At 37.4% G+C, this 24,313-nt stretch overlaps 1 protein-coding gene across 1 annotated transcript in view; it reads right to left on the reverse strand.

Moving 5' to 3' along the window:
• The window catches only part of PRTG (protogenin), a 122,447-nt gene extending 98,426 nt beyond the window's left edge, over window positions 1-24,021 (reverse strand). Inside the window, exons 1-2 of the mRNA XM_024767815.1 lie at window positions 23,925-24,021; window positions 21,663-21,962 (exon numbers count right to left, since the gene is read on the reverse strand). Of these exons, the coding sequence (XP_024623583.1) occupies window positions 21,663-21,962; window positions 23,925-24,021 (397 nt within the window). The remainder of the gene's footprint in view (window positions 1-21,662; window positions 21,963-23,924) is intronic.
• Between the last annotated feature and the right edge of the window lie 292 nt (window positions 24,022-24,313).

Below are 24,313 nucleotides of genomic sequence, written 5' to 3' on the forward strand. Positions count from 1 at the left end.
CAAGTTTTAACGTAACATTTTCATTTGGCCTTCTCAAATATTACGGATATACCATGTTTATAATGATAGGCCTTTTAAGACTCAAATTACTTTTCATTAATAGTTTCTCAAACACATATTATACATATGTAACTGGTTTTATAAATATGCACACTTTCAAACCAGTATCTTAGTTGGGCTGCTTATTAAAAATGAGTAACTGAATTGTTTAGAAAAGCCATAGTACAGGGTACATAATAGTACAGGGATTGTGGGATTGATTGCTTTCCTTGTCCGGTTGGTTTTCTAAAATATTTCAAATATTTACAGGTTACTGAGAAATGGCTACATTTGTTATACCACATGAACATTATCTGCAAAGTTGATATTAGAAGATATAGAACAGGGAAGTTTGTTTAAAAATCAAGCATTCCTTCTCAAGTTAAAGACTTGGTATGCTAAAATTTTAGAAGTGTATATTTTGAACAAACATCAATTTAATGGATGTCACAGAGAACTTTAACAAATGATGAACTGCTATTAATGGTTTCATATACTCACTGATCATTATTTTTAAAGAGCATGTTCCCCAAGGCAGAACTGTATATGTGTAATAGTTATTTCAAATAAAATACAATAGCAATCTAACCATTTATACTAGTTAAATAACTTAATTTTCTGATAATAACCATGACATTGATAAAAGTTTCAGGAAAGTAAAAATGGTACTATTTTGCTAAATCATAGCATAAAAGTATTATTTATAATTTGAAAATAATGTTGGACAATATTAACACAATGAGAAATTATCCCACTGATAAGGTTTAGAAAAATTCTGTGTCCCCAAAAAACTGTGCTTGTTTTCACTGTTCCAAAACTGCTCTAAGACTTTAATGACCTATTAATAGCCTGGAACAAAGGGTACTTTTCAAGTCTTGTCTTATTGAAACTCTTTGTTGCATCTGATGTTGTTTCATAAACAAAGATCTTTGAAACTTCTCCCTTGGCTTCTGTGATTCTGTATTCTCCTGGTTCTCCACCTACCTTCCTGAGGACTGTTTTTGTCTCTGCTGGTTGCCCGTGCTCCTTGCACTGCACACCCATCCTGCTCAAAATTACCTATCACTTAAACTCCACCTTAAGTCCTGGTGATGCTCAACTCACTATCTTTAGGCCAGGCCTCTCTTGACTCCCAACTGCTCTGTTGGACCACTTGCTAGACAGCTCCACACAGGTATCTCACAGATTCCTAAAATGAACACATTCCAAGCAAAACTCATAATCTTGTTCCCTGTATTAGCTCCTCCTCCTGTGTTCCATTTCAGTTGGTGACACCACCATTCACCAAGTCACCCAAACTAGAAATATCAACATTATCCTGAACTTCTCCCTTTCCCTTATTCCCCACATCTAACGAGTACCACCAATTTTTAATCCTAATTATAACCTAAATCTGTCTTCCCTTCACCCCCTTACTGGTGCTCCAGTCCAGGCCCTTAGGAGTTCTCACCATGATACTGTCACAGCCTCCATCCCTGTGCACCTGACTTCTGTCCTCAAGACTCCAGTGTGATCAATCTAAAACACAAACTGACCAGTCCAATCCCCTGCAGCTCTTCATCATTCACCTGGTTCCTTTTAAGGAACCTGGTTAAATTCTAGGTTCCTTAAAAGGGCATTGGTATATAATGAGTCTTTCTTTGAGTGGATCCTGCCTACATCTCCAACTCCATTTCTGGGTCTCACTTCACTGAAATATATTCTCTAGCAACACCAAAAAGCTTATTATTCCACACATAACATGTTGTTTCTTACTATTGTACCTTACTGGACTAATCACCTCCCTCATCTAACTAAAATCTAGTTTTCCTTTAAAATTTACCTTAGGCATCACTACCACAAGTATCTCTCCCTAAGTACCTCCCACCTCCCACCCCAGACTTGGAGATGCATAGGGAAGTATTTAGAGGTGAAATGTTATGATGTCTGCAACTTACATTTTTAGAGAGAGTGAGAAGGATGAAGTAAACGTGGCAACATTTTAATGAACAGCTAAGAATCTAAGTGAAACGTATTCAGGTGTTCATTATACTATCCTGCCACTTTTCTATAGATTTAAAATTTTTCAACATAAAGTTGGAAAAAATAATATTACATATGCAGCTCTACCAAAAATACACTCTACTACTGCACAACCATACTGTTCTAAATATTATTTATTTATGAATTCCTTGCTCCCACTCACCTATCACTGAGGTCAGGGACTGTTTTTTTTAATTAATTGAGGTATTTTCAGGACCTAGCAGAGTAGGCTTTCAATCGCTATTTGTTGAAGCAACGAATGACAGTGCCAAGTCAGAAATACGCCAAAACACACAATTCTCAACAAACCAGTAAGTGCTTTAATGTCTACAATGTGCGAAGCATTTTCCTGGGTGCTCTGGCAGTGGAAGGGAACATAAGTCAAGGTCACTGAAAAATCCCACTAACTAGGACTGGGCTGAAACAACAAGGAAGGAAAGACAGAAATGTAGCTGGGAGGGATGATGAGAAATAAAACGAAGAGAGTTAGGATTATGCAGAGATGTGAAGTTAAGAAGTTAGGAACTAAGTCCTCAAAGATCAGGCGTGTAGTTTCTGAGGTAGGAAGAGATTCTTCAAGATGCCATCCTTTTCATTTCCTACAAAACGGTAGGCTGAGTAAATACAGATGCCCTCTCCCACTAAAACCACGTAGAAATGCTGTACAGAACATATTCAAAACAACATCACCAGCACTAACAAAAATTTAAGGGCAAGGACAGAATAGTAAACTTTGGCCTGGTGCCATGATGGTCCAGAGGTGGCTACAGGCACTGGAGGCTTCTAGGAAGAGGAACTGGTTTTGTTCCATCACAACATAAATAACTGAGAACTGAAGCTAAAATCCCAGAAGCACCTGAAGAAAGAGTCAGTAGAAAAACTCACCCACCAGTAAGATTAGCAACAAGGAGGGTTTATTCTAGATGAGAAGAAATGTTTCCCGTGACAAACATAAACCCCTGGCCTTTACTACACACTGGTGTAGATTATAAAATTATATAAATAATGTAAAGCAGCCAAGAATTAGTCCCCAAATTGGTCCATGACCAGTGAAACTGTGGGGCACCAAACAGAAAAAAACACTTCCATAATATAGGATATACTAAGCCTTAGTAAAGATGAGCTCATAATAAAAGATTACAAGTCACATAAGGAAACCATCTGCCCTAAGGAAAATCACCAGATGTAGAAAACGAGGAGGTTGGCACCTCAAGAACTTGAGATAACAGTAAAGTTGAAGAAAACTGCAAGATAACGATTTAGAATGTTTAAAAACATGAAAGAAAAGACAAAAATAAAGCCATAAGGGAAGAACATAATGATGTGCAAAAACAAAGATGGGTGAAAGAACCTAAGGGACACCACTGAACAGATCATCATATGCACTGTGGGAGTTCCAGAAGAAGAAGAAAGAGAGAATGTGGTACAAAGAATATTTGAGAAAATAATGGCTGAAAACTTTCCAAGTTTGATGAAAGCCCAAGTTCTATGAACTCCAAGAGGATGAATTAAGAGAGATATGCACATAAATACACTTATAACCAAACTGTTGTAAGACAAAGGCAAATAGAAAATCTTGAAAACAGCAAGAGAGAAGAGACTTGTCGTGTACTTATCATTCCTCAATAAAATTAACAGTTGGTTTCTCCTCAGAGACCATGGAGGCCAGAAGACAGTGGAATGACATGAAGTGACAGAAAAAACTATAAACCAAGAATTGTATATCCAATAAAACTGTCCTTCAGAAATGAGGCAGAAATTAACACATTTCTAGATAAACGAAAGCTAAGGAAGCTCATTACTAGACTGGCCCTACAAGAAATGCTAAAGGAAATCCTTCATGTTGAAAAGAAATGATACTAGACAGTAACTCAAAGCCATATGAAGAAATAAAGATCTCCAGTAAATGTAACTAAATAGGAAAATATTAAAGTCAGAACTAACATATTTTTGGTTTGCACCTCCACTTTTTATTTCCTACATAATTTAAAAGACAAAAGCATAAAAATAATTATAAATCTATATTACTGGGCACATATGATAGAAAATGTAACATATCACAATAACATAAAAGGGGAGACTAAACTGCATAGAAGCAGAGTTTTGCATGCTACTAAAGCTAGGATGATATCAATTCAAACTAGATTGTTATAAATTTAGAATGTTAAATATAATCCCTATGGTAACTACAAAGAACTATCTAAAAAATATAGACAAAGGGAAATGAGAAGGGAGTCAAAATGGTTCACCATGAAAAAAATCAACTAAACACAAAAGAATACAGTAGTGGAGAAAATGAGGGACAAAAAAACATGCAAGACATATTAAAAAAATATCAAATGGCAGAAATCCTTCTTTATCAGTAACTACATTAAATATAAGTGGATTAAACAAAAGGTTGGTGCAATGGATTAAAAAATGATTTATTAACTATATGCTGTCTTCAAGAGAATCACTTTACATCCAAAGAAACAAACAGGTTGAAAGCGAAAAAACGGTCAAAGGTATTCCATGCAAATGGTAACTAAAAGAGAGCTGAGGGGTTATGCTAGTATCAGACAAAATAGACTTTGTAAGTCAAAAACTTACAAGAGACAAGGGAGGACATTATACACAGCTAAACAGGTCAATTTATCAAGAAAAATAACAATTATAAATATATGTGCACCGAACAACAAAATCCCAAAATATATGAGGCGAACACTGACAAAATTGAAGGGAGAAATAGAGAGTTCTACAATAACATTTAGAGGCTTCAGTACAAGACATTCGATAATGGACAGAACATCCAGACAGAAGATCTGTAGGGAAATAGAGGATTTAAAGAACACTATAAACCAACTAGACCTAATAAGACATGTAAAGACACTCTAGCCAACAAGAGTAGAAGATACATTTTCCTCAAGTACACATGGGACATTCTCCAGGATAGGCTATACGTTGGGCCACAAAACAAGTCTCAACACTTTTTTTTTTTTTTTTTTGTGGTACGCGGGCCTCTCACTGTTGTGGCCTCTCCTGTTGCGGAGCACAGGCTCCAGACGCGCAGGCTCAGCGGCCATGGCTCACGGGCCCAGCCGCTCCGCGGCATGTGGGATCTTCCCAGACCGGGACACGAACCCGTGTCCCCTGCATCAGCAGGCAGACTCTCAACCACTGCGCCACCAGGGAAGCCCTCAATACATTTTTAAGTATTAAGTTGATACAAAATATTTTCTCCAATCACGATGGAATGAAGCTAGAAGTTAAAGCACAGAAGGAAAACTGGAAAACACACATATGTGGAAATTAAACAACACACTCTTAACCAATGGGTCAAGGAAGAAATTACCAAAATAAAAGAAAGTATTTTGAGACAAATGAAAATAAAACATACCAAAATTTATGACAGTGCTCAGAGGGAGATATGCACCTATAAATGTGTACATTAAAAAAGAAGAAAGCTTTCAAAATAATAACCTAAACTATACCTTGACGAAATAGAAAAAAAAGTAAACACTAAATCTAGCTAGTATAAAGAGGAAAATAATAAAGATTGAAGTAGAGATCAATGAAATACAGGATAGCAAAACATATATACACACACACACATACATACACACGCACACACACACACACACAATATCAACAAAGCCAAAAATTGGTTCTTTGAAAAGATGAACAGAATTGACAAATCTTTAGTTAGACTGACAAAGAAAAAAAAAGGAGAGAAGACATAAATAAATAAAATAAGAAATGAAAGCAGGAGCATTATTATCGACCTTACAAAAAATTTTTTAAAAAGATTATAAGAGAATACTATAAATAACTGTACACCAACAAATTAGATAACTTAGATGAAATGGATAAATTCCAAAAACATACAAATTACCTAAATGACTCAGAAATCGAAAAATCACAACAGACTTATACTAAGCAAAGAGACTGAATCAGTAATAAAAACCTCTCAACAAATAAAAGTTCAGGACGAGATGGCTTCATTGGTGAATTCTACCAAACATTTAAATTAAAATGAACACCAATCCTTCCCAAATTCTTCCAAAACACAGAAGAGAAAGGAATACTTCGTAACTCATTCTATGAGGCCAACTCTAATACCAAAGCTAGGCAGACATCACAAGAAAAGAAAATTACAGACCAATACCCTTATGTATATAGATGCAGAATCTCAACAAACTACTAGCAAATTGAATTCAACATCATATTAAAAGGACTGTACTGACCAAGTAGGATTTATCTTAACACAAAAGTGGTTCAATAGAAGAAAATTAATCAATGTAATATATAACATTAACAGAACACAGGAAAAAAACCTATATGATCTCAACTGATACAGAAAAGGCATGTGAAAAAATCCAACATCTTTTCATGAATAAACATTCAGAAACCTAGGAGTAGAAGGGAACTTTCTCAACATGATAAAGGGCATTTATGAAAACCCCACAGCTAACATCACACTCAATAGTGAAAGACAGAAAGCTTCTTATACACATACACATACACACACATATACACACACACACAAACACACATTTTTGGTAGAAAAGTAGTCTATTTTTCAGTTTGCTTCTTTTATTTACAGTAGACTCTGAATAGCAGGTAAAGCAAATATTCTTCCATAATGCACATGAGGTAAGTTTCAATAAGAGGTTAATAAGACCAAGATTTGCAAGGGCAGAAGGAAACATTCACTGAAGCCCCATTTCCTAGTTGAGTATTATTTCTACAACTCCTACTAAAAAGCAGTCAAAACCTAAGGTCATTGAGAACCTAGCCTCTTTTAGAAAATACACTCAAGAAAACACACTAAAACTCTCTACCGCCACCGAATTCAGACACAAAATGCAAACATCTGATTTACTTGATAGGTGATATTCTTCACTTGGTAAGGGTTATAAGACTTCTGCAAGTTCTGCAAAACTCCTTGAAGTAAACCTTGTTGGTACCCTGTAGGTACCTCACATAAGTATTTTCCCATCATATGCTGCAGTCCTTGCAGTAATAATAGCCATATTTCTGCTCTGAGAACTGGAAACAGAGGTTATTCAACATAGAAGTTCTAGCCAGGGCAATTAGATAATAAAAAGATATAAAAGACATCCAATGGAGAAAAATAAGTAAAACTGTATCATTCACAGATGACATGATTTTACATATACATATGTATATATATATATATGACTCCAAAGAATCTGTAAGAAAGCTACTAAAGCTAATAAATCAATTCAGAAGAATTTCAGGATACAAGATTGACACAATGGCTTTATGATACACATAAAGCCATTGTGTGTATATACACCCATAATAAACTGTTCTATTTACAAAAGCATCTGAAAGAATAAAATAGTGACAAATTTCACCAAAAAGATGAAATATTTGTACAATGAAAACTGTGAAATATTGCTGAAAGAAAATAAAGACCTAAATAAACAGAAAGATATGCTGTTTGTGAACTGGAAGACTTCATATTGTTAATATATCAATATTACCCAAAGCAATCTACATATTTAATGCAATCCATATCAACACGCCACATTCTTTTATGTATTGGGAAGGCCAAAAGGTTTGTTCAGTTGTTTTCTGAAAGATGGCTCTAGTAGCACTTAGTTGTCTTTAACTTCATTCGAAACAATTTTGTTAGGTTGTACGTGACAGCTGTCATATCAGCTTGCATTTAAAAAAAGACTTACCAGGGCTTCCCTGGTGGCAGAGTGGTTGAGAGTCCGCCTGCCAATGCAGGGAACACGGGTTCGTGTCCCAGTCCGGGAAGATCCCACATGCCGCAGAGCGGCTGGGCCCATGAGCCATGGCCGCTGAGTCTGCGCGTCCGGAGCCTGTGCTCCGCAACAGAAGAGGCCACAACAGTGAGAGGCCCGCGTACCGAATGAATCACCACCAACCACAACAAAGGCCGGTCTTCATCCAAAGAAGGTGATGTTGTGTATATGGTGGGATTGGAAGGGAGTCCTCTATGATGAGCTCCTTTCAGAAAACAAAATGATTAATTCCAACAAGTACTGCTTCCAATCAGACCAACTGAAAGCAGCATTCGACAAAAAGCGTCCAGAGTTAGTCAACAGAAAATGTATAATTTTCCATCAGGATAATGTAAGACCGCATGTTTCTTTGATGACCAGGCAAAGATTGTTACAGCTTGGCTAGGAAGTTCTGATTCATCTGTCATACTCACCAGACATTGCACATTCAGATTCCCATTTATTTTCGTCTTTACAAAATTCTCTTAATGGGAAAAATTTCAATTCCCTGGAAGACTGTAAAAGCCACCTGGAACAGTTCTTTGCTCAAAAAGATAAAAAGTTTTGGGAAGACGGAATTACGAAGTTGCCTGAAAAATGGCAGAAGGTAGTGGAACAAAACAGTGAATATGTTGTTCAATAAAGTTCTTGGTGAAAATGAAAAATGTGTCTTTTATTTTTATTTAAAAACAGAAGGAACTTTTTGGCCAACCCAACAGAAATGGAAAAGCCAATCCTAAAATTCATATGGAATTGCAAAGAGCCATGAATAGCCAAAACAGTCTTAGGAAAGAAGAACAAAGTTGGATGACTTACATTTCTTGATTTAAAAACTTACTACAAAGCTACAATAATCAAAATAGCATGGTACTGGCATAAAGACAGGCATATAGGCCAATGGAACAGAATTTAGAGTTTAGAAACACACCCTATATACCTATGGCAAATTGATTTCAACAAGGATGTCAAGTTTATTCAATGGGGAATCAACATTCTCTTCAACAAGTGGAGGTAGGACAACTGGATTTCCATATGCAAAAGTGTGACTCCTACCACTGGATGTGGTAATGGATTCTTAGATATAGCACCAAAAGCACAAGCAACAATAGAAAAAATCAACTGGACCTCATCGAAATTAAAAACTTTTGTGCATCAAAGAATATTATCAAGAAAGTGAAATGAAAAAAAATACAGAATTGGAGAAAATATTTGTAAATCATATAATTTATAAGGGTTTACTGTCTGGAATACATAAGGAACTCCTACAACTCAACAACACAATGATCAACAACCCAATTTTTTTTAATGGGCAAAAAACTTGAATAGATATTTCTCCAAAGAAAATATACAAATGGCCAATATGCACATGAAAAGATGTTTGGTGTCTCCTCAAAAGGTTAAATGTAGAATTATCAGATGACCTAGCAATTCCACTACCATGTATACGCCCAAAAGAACTGAAAAGAGGGACTCAAACAAATATTTATGTGCCAATGTTCATTGCAGAATTATTCAGAATAGCCTAAAGATGGAAACAACCCAAGTAAGTGTCCATCAACAGATGACTAGATGGTATATCAAACAACAGAATATCATTCAGCCCCCAAAAAGGAATGAAGTACTGACACATGCTAAAACATGGAGGAACCTTGAAAATATTATGCTAAGTGAAAGAAGCCAGACACAAAATTCCACATACTGTATGATTCCATTTTTATAATATATCCAGAAAAGGCAAATCTACAGAGACAAAAACTGGATTAGTGGTTCCAGGGAATAGCAGAGGGGAGAGTTGGGAGGTGTGGGGTTTCTTTCTGGGGTGATGGATATAATCTAGAATTAGACAGTGGTGACAGATGCACAAAACCTACTGACTTGTACACTTTGAGAGGGTGAACTTTGTGGTATGTGAATTCTATCTCAATAAAACTGTCGTTATAAAAACCATTTCCAAGCTAGATATAGGCTGTCACTATGCCCCTCTTCCCATAAGATAATAATGACACATGCTCAACCATTTATTTAAAACTCAACCTTTTGGGTAATTCCCGGTGGCCCAGTGGTTACAACTCTGCCCTTTTAGTGCTGAGGGCCTGAGTTGGATCCCTGGTCAGGGAACTAAGATCCCGCAAACTGTGCAGCATGGCAAGCAAGCAAGCAAATAAACAAATAAATAGTAGTTTTCATTAAAAGAAAAAAACAAAAAACCAACCTTTTAATTACAAAAGAGTCTCACTCCATCGGAGGTTCTTCAAAGACACACTGAAAATCACTGCTTTAGATGAAACTTCCATTTGGACAGATGTATCAACAAACACTGAGCCTCTAAAGGGACAAGAGCTCAATCTCCCCACATTGAAGTTATCCACAAGAAAAGAAGTTCCATGAAGTGTTACAGGACCAGTAAAAATATAAACACATTAGTGATTTTCACTACATCAACAAAAACAACATCAAAACCTTATATAAGTACAGTAAAGGGTAAGTTTCAGAATGATAAAATATTTTTAACATAAATATTAAGAAATGTAGGGCTTCCCTGGTGGCACAGTGGCTGAGAGTCCGCCTGCTGATGCAGGGGACACGGGTTCGTGCCCCGGTCCGGGAAGATCCCACATGCCGTGGAGCGGCTGGGCCCGTGAGCCATGGCCGCTGAACCTGCGCGTCCGGAGCCTGTGCTCCGCAATGGGAGAGGCCAAAACAGTGAGAGGCTCGCGTACCACAAAAAAAAAAAAAAAAAAAAGAAAAGAAATGTAAGAAGTATCTTTAACCTCAGGGTCAACCCCATTACCATTCACTTTTCTATATTCTGGGTGTGAAGAGATATTTGAATATAATAAGACACACTTCCACACAATACACAGGACAAAATCTTCATTTAAGCATTTCAAATTCATGACAAGAATGAGCAAACCTGAGCTCTGGTCTCAGATCTAGCAGCTGTGCCCTTGGATAAGGCAGTTAACTCCTTCCAGCTTCATCTTTATTATTTGCAAAATAGAAATTTCTAAGACTACAACTTGTGCTCTTTACTCATGTTAGAGAAAGGCAGAATGATACTGCAAGTCAAATTAGGAAGCAAGAACTCTCCACTGACTATGGGATAAGTTTTACCGATCTTAAGGTTCTCTCTTCAAAATGTTCATAGCCAGTACCTAAACAAGTCTTTAAAAGTTTGGAGATCAGTAGAAAATAATAATGTATTTTCTTTGTCTTTTATTCTCTAAAAATGTCATCCCCTTTGGAAAGTTGTCTAATAGGAAAAAACTTTGATTAATCACTTTCCTTCTGTTCTAATAAAGAATGGTAGAGTGGAAACCATAAAACTCCTAGAGGAGAACATAGGCAGAACACTCTGACATAAACTGTAGCAGTGTTTTTTTGGATCTGTCTCCTAAAGCAAAGGAAATAAAAGCACAAATAAACAAATGGGATCTAATTAAACTTAAAAGCTTTTGAGCAGCAAAGGAAACCATCGACAAAATGAAAAGGTAACCTACTGAATGGGAGAAAATATTTACAAATGATATGACTGATAAGGGGTTAATATCCAAAATATATAAACAGCTCATACAACTTAACATCAAAAAAACCAACCTGATTAAAAAATTGGCAAAAGACCTGAATAGACATTATTCCAAAGAAGACATACAGATGGCTAACAGGCACATGAAAAGATCATCAATATTGTTAGTCATCAGAGAAATGCAAATTAAAACCACAATGAGCTATCACCACACACCTGTCAGAATGGCTATCATCAAAAAGAACAAAAATAACAATGTTGGTGATGATGTGGAGAAAAGGGCACTGTTGTACACTACTGGTGGGAATATAAATTGGTGCAGCCACTACAGAAAACAGTATGGAGGTTTCTCAAAATACTAAAAACCGTATGACCCAGCAATTCCACTCCTGGGTATATATGTCCCTCCCAAAAGAAACCAAAACACTAATTCAAAAAGATACATGATGTACCCTAACATTCATAGCAGCATTATTTACAATAGCCAAGATATGGAGGCAACCTAAGTGTCTATCGACAGATGAATGGATAAAGAACATGTGGTATACATATACGTACAATTCTACTCATCCATAAAAAAGAATGAAATTTTGCCATTTGCAACAACATGGATGGACTTGGAGAATATTATGCTAAGTGAAATAAGTCAGAGAAAGATAAATACTATACGACATCATTTATTTGTGGAATCTAAAAACTACAAAAAACTAGTGAATATAACAAAAAGAAACAGTGTTACAGATATAGAGAACTCGTGGTTACCAGTGGGGAGAGGGAAGCAGGGAGTGGTAAAATAGGGGTAAGGGAGCAAGAGGTACAAACTACTAAGTATAAATTAAATAAGCTACAAGGATATATTGTAAACACAGGGAATATAGGCAATATTTTATAATAATTATAAATGGAGTATAACTTTTAAAATTTGTGAATCACTATGTTGTTCACCTGTAAGTTACATAATATTGTACATTAACTATATCTCAATTAAAAAAATAAAAAGAATGGTGGAGTTGATTCTAGTATGGTAAGAAAATTATCACCTTTCTACTGACCAACTGTGGATCCACTTATAATTTCTCACTGTACCTTGTGCTAAGCGGTAAAACTTTCTCCCTAAATATCAGCGCTTCCAAGTTGACAACTGGTAGACTGAAAATTAAACTTAAATTTCACAAAGTTTCTTCTATCTGTGTACTTTCTTTCAAGTATTAATTATCACAGATTTCTAAAAATGTGGTAAATCATCCAGGTAAAGATACTTATAGGCTTTGAAGAAATATTCCATCACTGGGATAACATTCATAATGCTTTTGGTGAAACTTTTGGTAATCTTATTGCTTTACTGAAGTTGGTCCCTCAGTTAAAATTACGTTACAAGTATTACTAAGTCAGAGCATGAAAATATGGCTTTCTTAAATATACAAAAAGTGAATTCTTTTTATTAAGAAAACAGTGAACACATTTAGCTGATAAAATTATCTAAGAAAATTTGTGAACTCCCTTTTAAAAAAAAATACCAAAATGCAATACCAACATCAAAGCATTTTTTTCTTGTTATGTGTCCAGTTTGAGGTCAGTACTTTAATCAAAATTACTTTAAATCCAATCAGAGGGACTCAAGCTAATTCAGTTTGAAAGCTGGAGGAAAAATTAAACCTTATCATTCTTAACAGGAATTGGCGGTCGTAGTGGGGAAGCCAGTATAATCTATTTCTATTGAAACACTAATAACATTAGCAAAACTCTCTTAAGATGAAACCAGCACTATTTTTTTAAACACCGAGTCAATAAACATTAGAATACACTATTAATTATTAGCAGAACCAGATACATATTCGTAAAGTTATACCTCTCCTACACTACGCCAACCTTCAAAGCAGCACAACTATTCTGAATTGTCCAATCCCAGACAAAGTAATTTATTTTTCTAGACTCTTAAAAATAGTACTAGTTCAAATTATCAGTATTGGTTTAAGGCCTCCCCATCTCCAAAAGCAGATCTTCCTAAGGTCCACTGCAAGAGTATGAATCCTTAAAAGTACCAAGTTAAATAACTGACTAGCTTTTAAACATTTTTTCTCAATGACTTAAATGGTTCTCTTGCAATGTGATTGGACTCAGCCTTACAAAAAATATAATTTATTGGCCATTTACTTAGAATTACAATAACAGAATTAAAAAACTAAGGGCACTGTGTTGCTCAATATCCACCCCTCCCTTTTTTCCCCCCAGGTACCTATTTTTACAGATAAGACAAGGATCTGACAAGGATGAGAATGATTAAGTGATTTGTCTAAAGTCACATAAGTCACCAACAATGGAAAAGGCACTAATGCTTGGCTCTTCTGCCTTTTTGTCATTCTTTCTGCTTTCCCACCTCACCCCTCCCAGCAACTCAGTAAAAATTTAGCAGCATGAAGAGTATTTACCAGCTGTTGGAAATTGTCAACTTCATAATTTCTTTATGAAATGACTACAAGGACAGGAAAATAAGCACTCAAGAATATTAAAATTCTGTTTTGACTCAAACACTATTTTCCTCAAATATAATGAAAATGTGCATTCTTCTCTTCTATTTTGAACTAACTGATGATTTGTTCTACTCCAAGTAACGTTTCTGGCATAGAACACATGGTGCCAAAAACGTTTAGCCAGACTTGCTCAGCACTAGAATCACTCATTAAAATATTCTGCTTCCTCCTTCATCTATCTCAACTTGCCCACTTGAGCCACCAGTGGCTACTGGCCTCTACCGGTGACTAACTGCATGTAGCAACAATCATAACTTTTACTAGCATAAACAGCTTAATCAAAACGGAAGCACACACATAGAGTGATATCCTGGGAAAGATAAAAACTATGAAGTCCCTGCCCACTACTACTAAGTAATCTAAAACAAATATTTCAATAATAACCACTCAACTTGCCTGTGACTTTCTATGTATTAGTTAATATACTTTAGTGTCTAATTCTTTTCCTTTCTGTCACCCCTTGATGCCCTCACAAGATGCTACCATCTTTACATCATTATCTGCAGAAGTGAAATTGCTTCTGCCCAAAATAAGTCTATGGTACCACTGAATTAGCTGAAAAGATTTCTGTTAACCATTCACCCAATGAAAAACGTACCACACAGCAAATGTTATTCTCTGGGCTGTTAATCTCAAACAGTTTTACTTCTCACCATGCAGAGCATCACAAAAGATGTTCTCTAACATTAACCACACATGGAGATTTTTCATATCTCTTCAACTATGGTGTCCATCACATCAAGAAAAAAAAGGTGCTATGTAAACACAGTTAAATGAAATTTACATTTACTCTTAGACTAGATATCCCCCCAAAAAGATCTGAAATATTGAAATCAAAATGAATGAACCTACAGAAGGGTAAACTCTTAGTAGCAGTTTTCAATGTACTATGTGTGAAAAGGGATGGAAAGGCATCACTCCAAATTAGACAAACAACAATCCAAATACATTTCTTTATCAAGCTTCCTTGACAGTACCTAAAAATAGTAAGTCGTCTCCAATCAATAAATTTAACACTGCTAAAACCAAAAAAAGTTGAATATCAAGTTAACACAGAAACAGTTAAAATACTAATAGCCTAGTGACACTTGGAAAGAACTTTTGCACTACTCTCAGAAACATCAGTGGTTCTCAATCAGGGGCGATTTTGCCTCCCAAAACACATTCTTTGGTCGCCACAACTAGGAAGGGGCGCTATTGGCATCTGGTGTATAGAGGCCAGAGATGCTGCTACACATCCTACATTGCAAAAGTCAGCCTCTGCAATGAACAATTACCTAGTCTAAAATGTCAATTGCCCCAAGGCTGAGAAACCCTGAGAAATGTAATCCACAGCTGAAAAAAAAAAAAAAAAAGAAATTTATTTTTTTATTTACTTATTTGGTAAATGTTGGTGGAGTGGAAGATCCATTCTGAGTAGTACCAAAAAGACTACAAAACAATAAAAAGGTCATTTTGGAGGATTATTCCAAAGGAATATGATTTATTTAGAGAAAGTAGTCTATATAAAGCAATATCATTAAAAAAAACTGTCACACTGTTCTACACAGGGATTTACTACAGTTTCATAAAGCAAAAATTTTCTTTCCATCAGTCCTAACAACAAATCCAATGAGGATACAAGTTTGAAACCAGGACCCTGAACAATGATTGCATTCTCCAACAGTTACTTGATTAATCTAGCCACTACAAACGCTAAAGCTGTAAAATATATATATACGAACACAAGAAAAAGGCAAACCCTCCAGAAACTTAAAAAAAAAAAACCCAAACATTTTAAATTCACGCCTTCTGCTCAGTCTATAAGAATTTGGCTTTTAAAGCTCATCAAAAGCAGTTTCTGAGAACCAGAGGTTAAAAAAAGAAAAAAAACCAAGGAATGTAAAAGTCAGGAAAGTATTTGTCAGATTAGTGTCAGAGATCTTTGTGAGGATGACACCTTTATCCTCTGCAATACATATCCCTAAAGCAGTTCACTTGGCTTCAGAATTATAGCTGCAGAAGGTAATTTGGAACATTTTTACCTTTTTTGTACATCATTGTCAACTGTTGACTGTGAATTTGCTCTGTGCAGATTACCATGTTAGGACGACTTCCAATACTGCTTCAATGATTACAACCATATCTTCTTCCTCCTCTCATTTACCAAGATTTTTTACCAAATGAGAGTTTTAAAAATGTTTTAATAAAGAGTCTGAACACTATAACTCTCAGAAGTACTAAAACAGCCCTGACTGGGACTTCCCTGGTGGTCCGGTGATTAAGACTTTGTGCTCCCAATGCAGGGAGCCAAGGTTCCATCCCTGGTCAGGGAACTAAGATCCCACATGCCGCGACTAAGAGATCCCACGTGCTGCAACTAAGACTTGGCACAACCAAAGAAATAAATTAATATATTTTTAAAATAAATTAAAAAATAAAATAGCCCTGACTGACAACAAAAACTTTATTTGGGGTACAACTTTTAGAATTTCTCTTAAAACATATCAATAATCAGTGCTGTTTTAAAAATTCAACTATAATCCTCAGCAAAATGCCTGACTTAACATTATTATTTTCATATTAATAGTAATTGCCGGGCTTCCCTGGTGGCACAGTGGATAAGAATCCTCCTGCCAATGCAGGGGACACGGGTTCGAGCCCTGGTCCGGGAAGATCCCACATGCCATGGAGCAACTAAGCCCGTGCGCCACAACTACTGAGCCTGTGCTCTAGAGCCCGTGAGCCACAGATACTGAAGCCGGCACACTCCTAGAGCCCGTGCTCCACAACAAGAGAAGCCACCACAATGAGAAGCCCGTGCACCTCAACGAAGAGTAGCCCCTGCTCGCGGCAACTAGAGAAAGCCCGCATGCAGCAACAGAGACCCAACACAGCCAAAAGTAAATTAAAAATTTAAAAATTAAAGAAAAATAAAATCCCCATTAAAAAAAATAGTAATTGCCAGTTTAAAAGCTGAAAGTAATCAACCCTAACTGAGCACCTCTGCCTAGGAGAAATAAAAATCATCTCTCAAAATTGTAGTCAAGAATATTAGGGTTTTCAAAAAAGTAACCTCAAATGCATGTACTTATTAATTGAAATACTCCTTCAACCTAACACCCTGCTTAAGAGATTTGTTTTCTGCTATTCTTTTAAACTGCTCTGGACTTCATCAATAGGCCCAGCTGTTAAATTCAGGAGCAATGACAACAAATGCCTGGGCAAACAAGTGCTGAGAGTTAGGGCCTTTCTTTAGAATAATCAGAGCTAGTTGACACAAGAGGGCCATACCAAATGCCCTTTCAAAATTCCATTAAGAAGCTGGACAAAAATAAAATAAACAAACACATTTATACATCTTAAAGCAAATTATAATTCTACCCCTCAGTGGACCCTGCTTCATTGAAAAATAAAAAATCCAACAACTTTGAAAAACAGTGAGATAGCGTTACAGGTTTCTGCAGACGAGAAATGATCCTCACTAATCAAGTGCAAAGTGGGAAAAACTGGTTCCATTACCCAGAGATCACCAGGTACCTGATAAACCTTTTAGGTAGACAGACTTTAAGAACCAAGTATCATTGTAAATGAGCCTGTAGAACTACATGTGCTTTTACTTCCCTGATTTAACTTATGCAATTTTAAGCTAGTAAATTTTTAATTTAAATATGTACTTTTGAACCATACCCCCTTCTCTTTAAAGATGATTTTTCTTAGACCCAGAAAGCACCATCTGAACCTTATCTACAATGTTGGCAGATTGGTCTCTCTAAATATCTCAATCTGTCTCATTTTTCCAAAATCAAACAACTTTTACTTTTGTGTTAGCACTCTTAAGTTAGGGCAAGTAACTGTTAACAGCTTGATTTGAAGTGAACATGCACACAGGTAAGAGACAATGTCCTTTACAGCATTTACAAATCTCAATAAAAAGTGACAATGAAGCAAACTCTTGCCCATCTTGGGTCCAGGATCATTAATAAAATTCAAAATCTAGGCTAATAGTCTCATAGCTCTTACCTTTCTCTTTTCAATATACCACCCACCCTCTTTTCTTTCAAACATGACTCTAAATGTTTTCAATATATTTTAACTTCACATTTCAAGATCAGCTTTGAGCTATAATTTATGTACTACTCTTTAAGCTAGGAACCACACTCACAGAACAGTTTTTCATTAATCTCATCAAAAAACTTCAAGTTTCATCTCAACTTAAACTGAAGTAATAAACATTTTATTCATGGAAAACCACCTACATCCTTTTACAGGAAACAACTACTGCTACATAAAATTACAGAAATAGACACCCCCCAAAAAACAATTTTATGGATGCTAAAACTAATCTCAAAATTTTGGAGAAAAAAATCCATCATAAAGTTATAATAATTCCTATGGTCTTCCAGCTACAAATGCTCATTTAAAAAATTATTTTGCACCCAAGCAAACAGTCCTGAAAAACCCAACAAATATAAGCCAGCTTTATGTTCTCTTTCCCTCTATCCTAAGACTTCAATTTCCACCTTTTATGGAAAGGAAATAAACAACCAGCTTCCTGTTCAATCACTAGCTTACTGGCCAGTCTTCTACACATCACAGAACACAACCTGCCTCCTCCTTTACTTCTCTCAAATGTCTCATCTTAATTTAAACTTGTTGAAATATGAGACCATTTTACCACACTAATGCTTTCCTATGAAATTTATCTTACTTCAACAATTAGAATGCAAGAAATGTCAAGATGTCACAGATTACTTCTCACTCCTAAAATATTTAAATTAGATTATTTATGTAGTGAAGACTTAGCACCTATGAAAGTGAAAATTTGATTCTCAGTTAAAAATACTGAAATTTATGGGAAATGGTTTAATATTCTGTTCTTACTATTGTATACAACTAGAAAAAGAGCCTCTCACATTACTCCCTTTTCTATTCCATTACATGAAAATGTAAAATGGCTAAAATGGCTATCAATAAAAAGGATTAACTTTTTAAAAAAACTAAATATTACTTTAACCCTATACTTTCCTTTAAAAATGGGATGCCTTAGAAAAACTAAGTTAGACAAATCCTTTTGTGCTTGGATGAACAACAGGAAAGCAAAGCCTCCAGGCCTTTGGGGAGGAACCTTGTCCCCACAGCCAGCTCTGATGTGCCTGGGAGATAAGGCTCCATAGTGACACTTAAGGAAAGGCCTGTTCACATTTGAATTTCTGCATTCCTCAAGAACAATTCATGGCAATAACTAACTTTGCAGAAGAGCTACATGAAAGCTTCGGCCAATGAATGAGGGTCATCTGCTCTTTATCACAAGGGTAAACCTCATCCTGGCCAGTTTCTAACCTTTTAACCCTGTGAATTCCTAATTTACACATGAATAATGGAATTCTTGCCTAGAGTGCAACTTTCAGCTTCTAGTTCCTAAATTTAGAAACCAAGACTTGATTGCCTGCGTTAAAAATCTAAAACTTGCACAGATTAAAGTTTTAGATTTCCAGGTGCAGATCTACTTATTACACTTCAGAACTAAAAGATATGCTTGCTGACAAAATCCTTGACCAGAAAATAAAAAGAACATACTTGCACCCTGCTGCTTTCACTAACTAGGAGAGAACCAACCTTTTAAAAAAACCCCACAAAAACAGAATGTCCACTTAATGCCTATTCTCTTCCTGTTTAATTCGTATAACATCTTACCATGAACACAGGATAAAGTCATCTGAGACGACAATGTCATTGGACATTGCTTCTCAGATATCAGAACTAACTTGGTGAATTTCAAATCTCTAAGAAATTTCATTTCTAAAGAAAAATCTAAACCCACTATGCATTTCTTATTTTAAATCTACAACACTGAATGCAATTTCCTAGCAAAGCACCTCCAAATGTGTGCATATGAAAAGTGTGGTTCCTATAACTAACATACTACAGTTGATATTTAACAGCAAAGCAATGTTCTACATGGTTTAACTGGAAAGTTTTTGATACTTAAAATATGAATACTTCACCACAAAAGCCTTCAAAATGATTCACATCTAATAAAATATTTGTCATTAATAATTTTTATAAAGATACAAAATCCAACGCTACTCAAAAAGCCAATATTAACATTGTTTCACTATTACTATGTTAATACTGTTCAGACTTTATTTATGAAAACTGAAAGCTCTGTGTATTTTCAAAGTATTTCTGAGTGCCTTAGAATTGTCAGGCTTCTAAGGAGGTCCTGGAAATACCGTGTGGTCATGACAAATGCTTCATCTTTCAAAGCCCATCTGCCCCCCTCCACCTTTCCATCCTGCCCCTCTCCTCTCTGGCAAGGTAATACAAGTTACAGTTCCTGGATATGAAAACACAATATTCCACAAACCCAAAAAGGTAGAAAAATTACAACTCTATAGAACAATTTTACATTAGACAAAAATTAAATGAACAGGACATAAGCATAAAAAGCACACTATCCTGAAAACAATACTGTACTGAAAAACCACTACTCAACAACAACACAAAAAGATGATTATTGGCCAATGATCACAGCAAAAAAAAAAGGAGTTTATCAGACATTCTCTCAGGTTTATACTATTCTGGGAAAGGGGGACTAGAATTGGAAACCTCTACTTTTCTGACATTTTTCAATATAAAAATATCTCTGCTTGCAATTTATTTTCCACTATTAATTATTATTGTACAAATAAAATATATTACTGAAATGAGGATGGCATGAATATGGCCATGGACTGTTACAATAAAGTCACCTAAGAAACCCCCACCAATAGCTGAATTTTAACTATGGAGACCCTGAAGAAACTATTTCTTAAAGATTATGGCGTTATCTCAAGAGCTCCCTTCTCCTATTGTTCATCTTGTAAATGATCAATTTGTAGATATAGTGCAAAATCTAGCTTTTGTGGATTAACAAAAGCTTGTAGCTAGGATGCCTGTAAAACTATTTTTAAAATACAGTTGTGCTGTGTTTTGTTTTGTCTTAAGATTTACATTGTCTTTTGTAATCTTGAGTGCGGGGGTATTTGATCACCTGAAGAGGTGGAAAGCCTCAATGAAAACAAGGAGTTCTCTAACTATCCTAGGCCCCTGTTTACACTCAACAGTTACCAGGGCAACCACCAAGCAGTGGGTCACTTGGACAAATGGTTGATCTGACTGGGTTGTTAATACAAAGGAAATCATTAGACAGCAAACTTTATGACAACTGGAAAAAAGTGGGCAGATCTGGTTTAAGTCCATTAGGCATAATATGGAAATGGCCTTAATCTCTTTCTCTCCCAGCAGGAAAAGCCTTCCAATACTTCAAAGGCTTGGGAGTTACTGACCAATGCCCTCTCTATCAATTAAAAAGCAACATGGGTGATCTTAAAGCAGTCAGAGAAATGGAAGCTTGGGCTATACGAAAGATTTAGCACTTAAGGGCCATCTACAAAGCAGAAAAAGTTGCTTGTGATTTTCAAATTTTAATTATTAATTTACAAAAATGAGATTTTAGAACAACTTTTGTTGTGTTGGTCAAACTTTTCATCCAACTTTTTTCACAGTTTGAAACAAATTTATACAAAGCTACCTCTACAGGTTTTGGTGTTCTAAACCTAATGGGACTTCTGTTCTAAATCACTCATTCGAATTTAGATATTTTTTTCCTCAGATTTTTCTGCATGCCTTAGTTAGCATCAACTACTGTCTCCAGGAAAATTCTTAATGTTTGTGTGATTTTCCAGGTTAGCATGCCAATGAATTGAGAAATCATCCAAATGCAGCAGTGAAAAACGTCCAACAACCAAGAACTTAAACACTTACTTGATAAGGTCAGATGAGCTTTTTGACTAAGAATGGCTCCATGTTTGTTCATGGCCAAGCACTGATAAAATCCTTCATCAGACTGCTCTCCTCGCTTGCCTTCCACCTCACTGATGTATAAAGAGCCATTGGACAGAAACTGGATCCGCTTATTTTCAGACACTTTTGCTCCATTTTTCAACCAAGTGACCTTAATAGGAACTTCTCCATGAGCCTGGCAATCTAAAACGACTGGGTCCTTTCTTGTGACAGTTATATCCTGTGGCTCTTTGATAAAAAACAGTTCGCTAAAGCACCATACTCCTACAAGGAAAAGGGGGGAAAGGCATACCCAGAATTATAAGTGTAAAATCATTTCTTAACACACAATTGTAAAACACATATTCAGAGTGTAATGAGACAAAGTTTAACAAACCATATTAGTTAACTTACAAACACCTTAATAAACCAATCTAAGTTTCAGCTAACCTTCTCAACAAATCAGAGAAATCTTTTTACAACATCTTATACTAAAAAGCATAGGGAAGATTTCAATAACTTTTACCCCTTTTAAGAATTCTGTCCTCAAGTACCTTGCTAGAGTTTCAAAATCATCGGGAAAACTCTTGAGCACAAGCTGTTTGCTTACTTTTACAAGCTTGTCAAAAAGATCTTGAACAGAGTAAGTCGTAAAAGTCTAATTTTACAAGAAATCATTAGCAAAATTCGGACTCTGTGAACAAGCAAGTTTATTTCCTTGTCCCTTGAAGAGTTTTTGAAACCCCTGGTACCTACTCCTTTGGGAAGTGCGTTTATCTTTTGTGACAGATGACAAGTTTGCACTTTTATATCTGCCCTTTTATAGCAAGGACTCTCGTCTCTGCTCCCTGAAAGAGACCCATTTACTTGATTTCTGCAGAGTATGGTAGGTATTTAAAAGACAAACATTTGACTTTGAAAAGTTGCTAACTCTTGCTGCTTGTACTCAGTGGGTGATCGGATTAGGAAACTTCTATTTCATTTTTTTTAGAACTACCAACTGTTGGAAAAAAATGTGTGACTAATTGGTCCTTACTGTCTAACAGGGATAGGAGATTGCTTAATCAACCAATACACATTTTTATCAGAGCAGAGTAAAGGCTTTATGCTAGGCATACACATCGTCCCGGGTCCCCGTCAGGAAAAAAGCATCCGATGACCAACTAATACCCTGTCACCTCCTGCATTTAGCGCAAAGGTTAGCTTAAGTCTTGCATATTGATTGGGGCCGAGTAGAGTATGAGGGGTTTAGGGGCGGAGGGCATTTCATCTTCCTTCTGATTGTCTTGAATTCATGAGTACCAATCCCCGGGACTGATCTCTGTTTCTCATCAAGGCAGGCCCTCCAAACCTCACACACTAGTCACGCTCCCACGCCCTGGCTGCCGACTTCTCCTAATGGACGCCCAGGGCGACACGAGCGACCCTAGTAGCCCCGCGCAGCGAGGACCACTCCGGAAGGCCCCCATTGTGTTTCCGAGTCACATCTGACTTTGATCCTTTTCTCTTGCTAATAGAAAACTAACTCCTCCAGGAAACAAACAAACAAAACAAAAAACCCACGAAAGTCTGGGGTTTGTAACCTGTAAACAAATAAAACAACCAATTCTTAACACCTCTTCTCCCCGCGCACCCCGCACCCACTTTACAATTTTTAACTCTTTAAGAATAAAGCAACACGTCAAAAGAGAAAAATTAGTTCATCCAAGTTTGCTCAAGGCTAACCTGGAGTTTGGAGGGCTCTTCAGATTCGCACATATCTCAGGCCCTGCCCCCAAATCCCTAGCTGTTAGAAATAAACCCTACTTAGATACCTTCTTTTTCAGCTTCGGGACCCTTCTCCCTTCCCTCCGGAGCACAAATGGGCCACAAAACTTGCACTCCTCTTCTCTTTCCAATTCCACCCCTCCCGTCTCCTCCTAGTTCGATCCGGATCCGGGAAAGTGGGGGCACTTAGGGGTCTGACCTGGGCGCTGAGTTCACCTATTCTCTCCCCCGCCCTAAAACGTGGGGAAGCCCCCACTGCAAACAGGGGAAGCCGCGCGGAAACGCGGCGCCCCCTGCGCCGCGAGGCTGCCACTAAGGAAACAATATAAATAAAGCCACGTGCGGCCGCGGCGGCCCCGGCTAGAGGACGGCCTGCGCGGAGCCCAGGCTGGCCCCGAAGGCGAGTACGCGGCCGGAGCGCGGACAATGGCGCGAGGAGAAAGGGGCGAGAGTGGACGGCTGGCGCCGGCCCGCAGCGCGCGGCCGGGGGAGCGCAGGAGGGAAATAGCAGGAGCGCGCCGAGCAGCATCCCTGGCGGCCGCGGCCGGGCGAGGGGTCTCAGGGAAGGCGCCATTCAGCAGGGTTGGGTGGGCATGCTCCCCGGCCGCCCCGCAGCCGCTGTCCGCCTGCCGGCTCCCTCCTCCGGGCGCTCTCCGCGCGGCGGCTGGACGCGCGCAGCCTGGGCTTCCCGCTCGGGCACCGGCGTGGCGTGGCACGGCGCGGCCGGCAGCTGGTCTCTTCGGGCGCGGCAAGGCCGGCGCACGGACACCAGCTCGCAGGAGGCGGGAGGCCCGAACGTCCGGCCCGGGGGCGGAGTGAGGCGGCGGCTGGAGAGGGCGGGGGCGGTGGAGTGGACAGCGCCGCCG

The sequence above is a fragment of the Neophocaena asiaeorientalis genome, unplaced genomic scaffold, assembly GCF_003031525.2.
Source record: "Neophocaena asiaeorientalis asiaeorientalis breed wild unplaced genomic scaffold, Neophocaena_asiaeorientalis_V1.1 scaffold71, whole genome shotgun sequence".
Taxonomy (NCBI): Eukaryota; Metazoa; Chordata; class Mammalia; order Artiodactyla; family Phocoenidae; genus Neophocaena; species Neophocaena asiaeorientalis.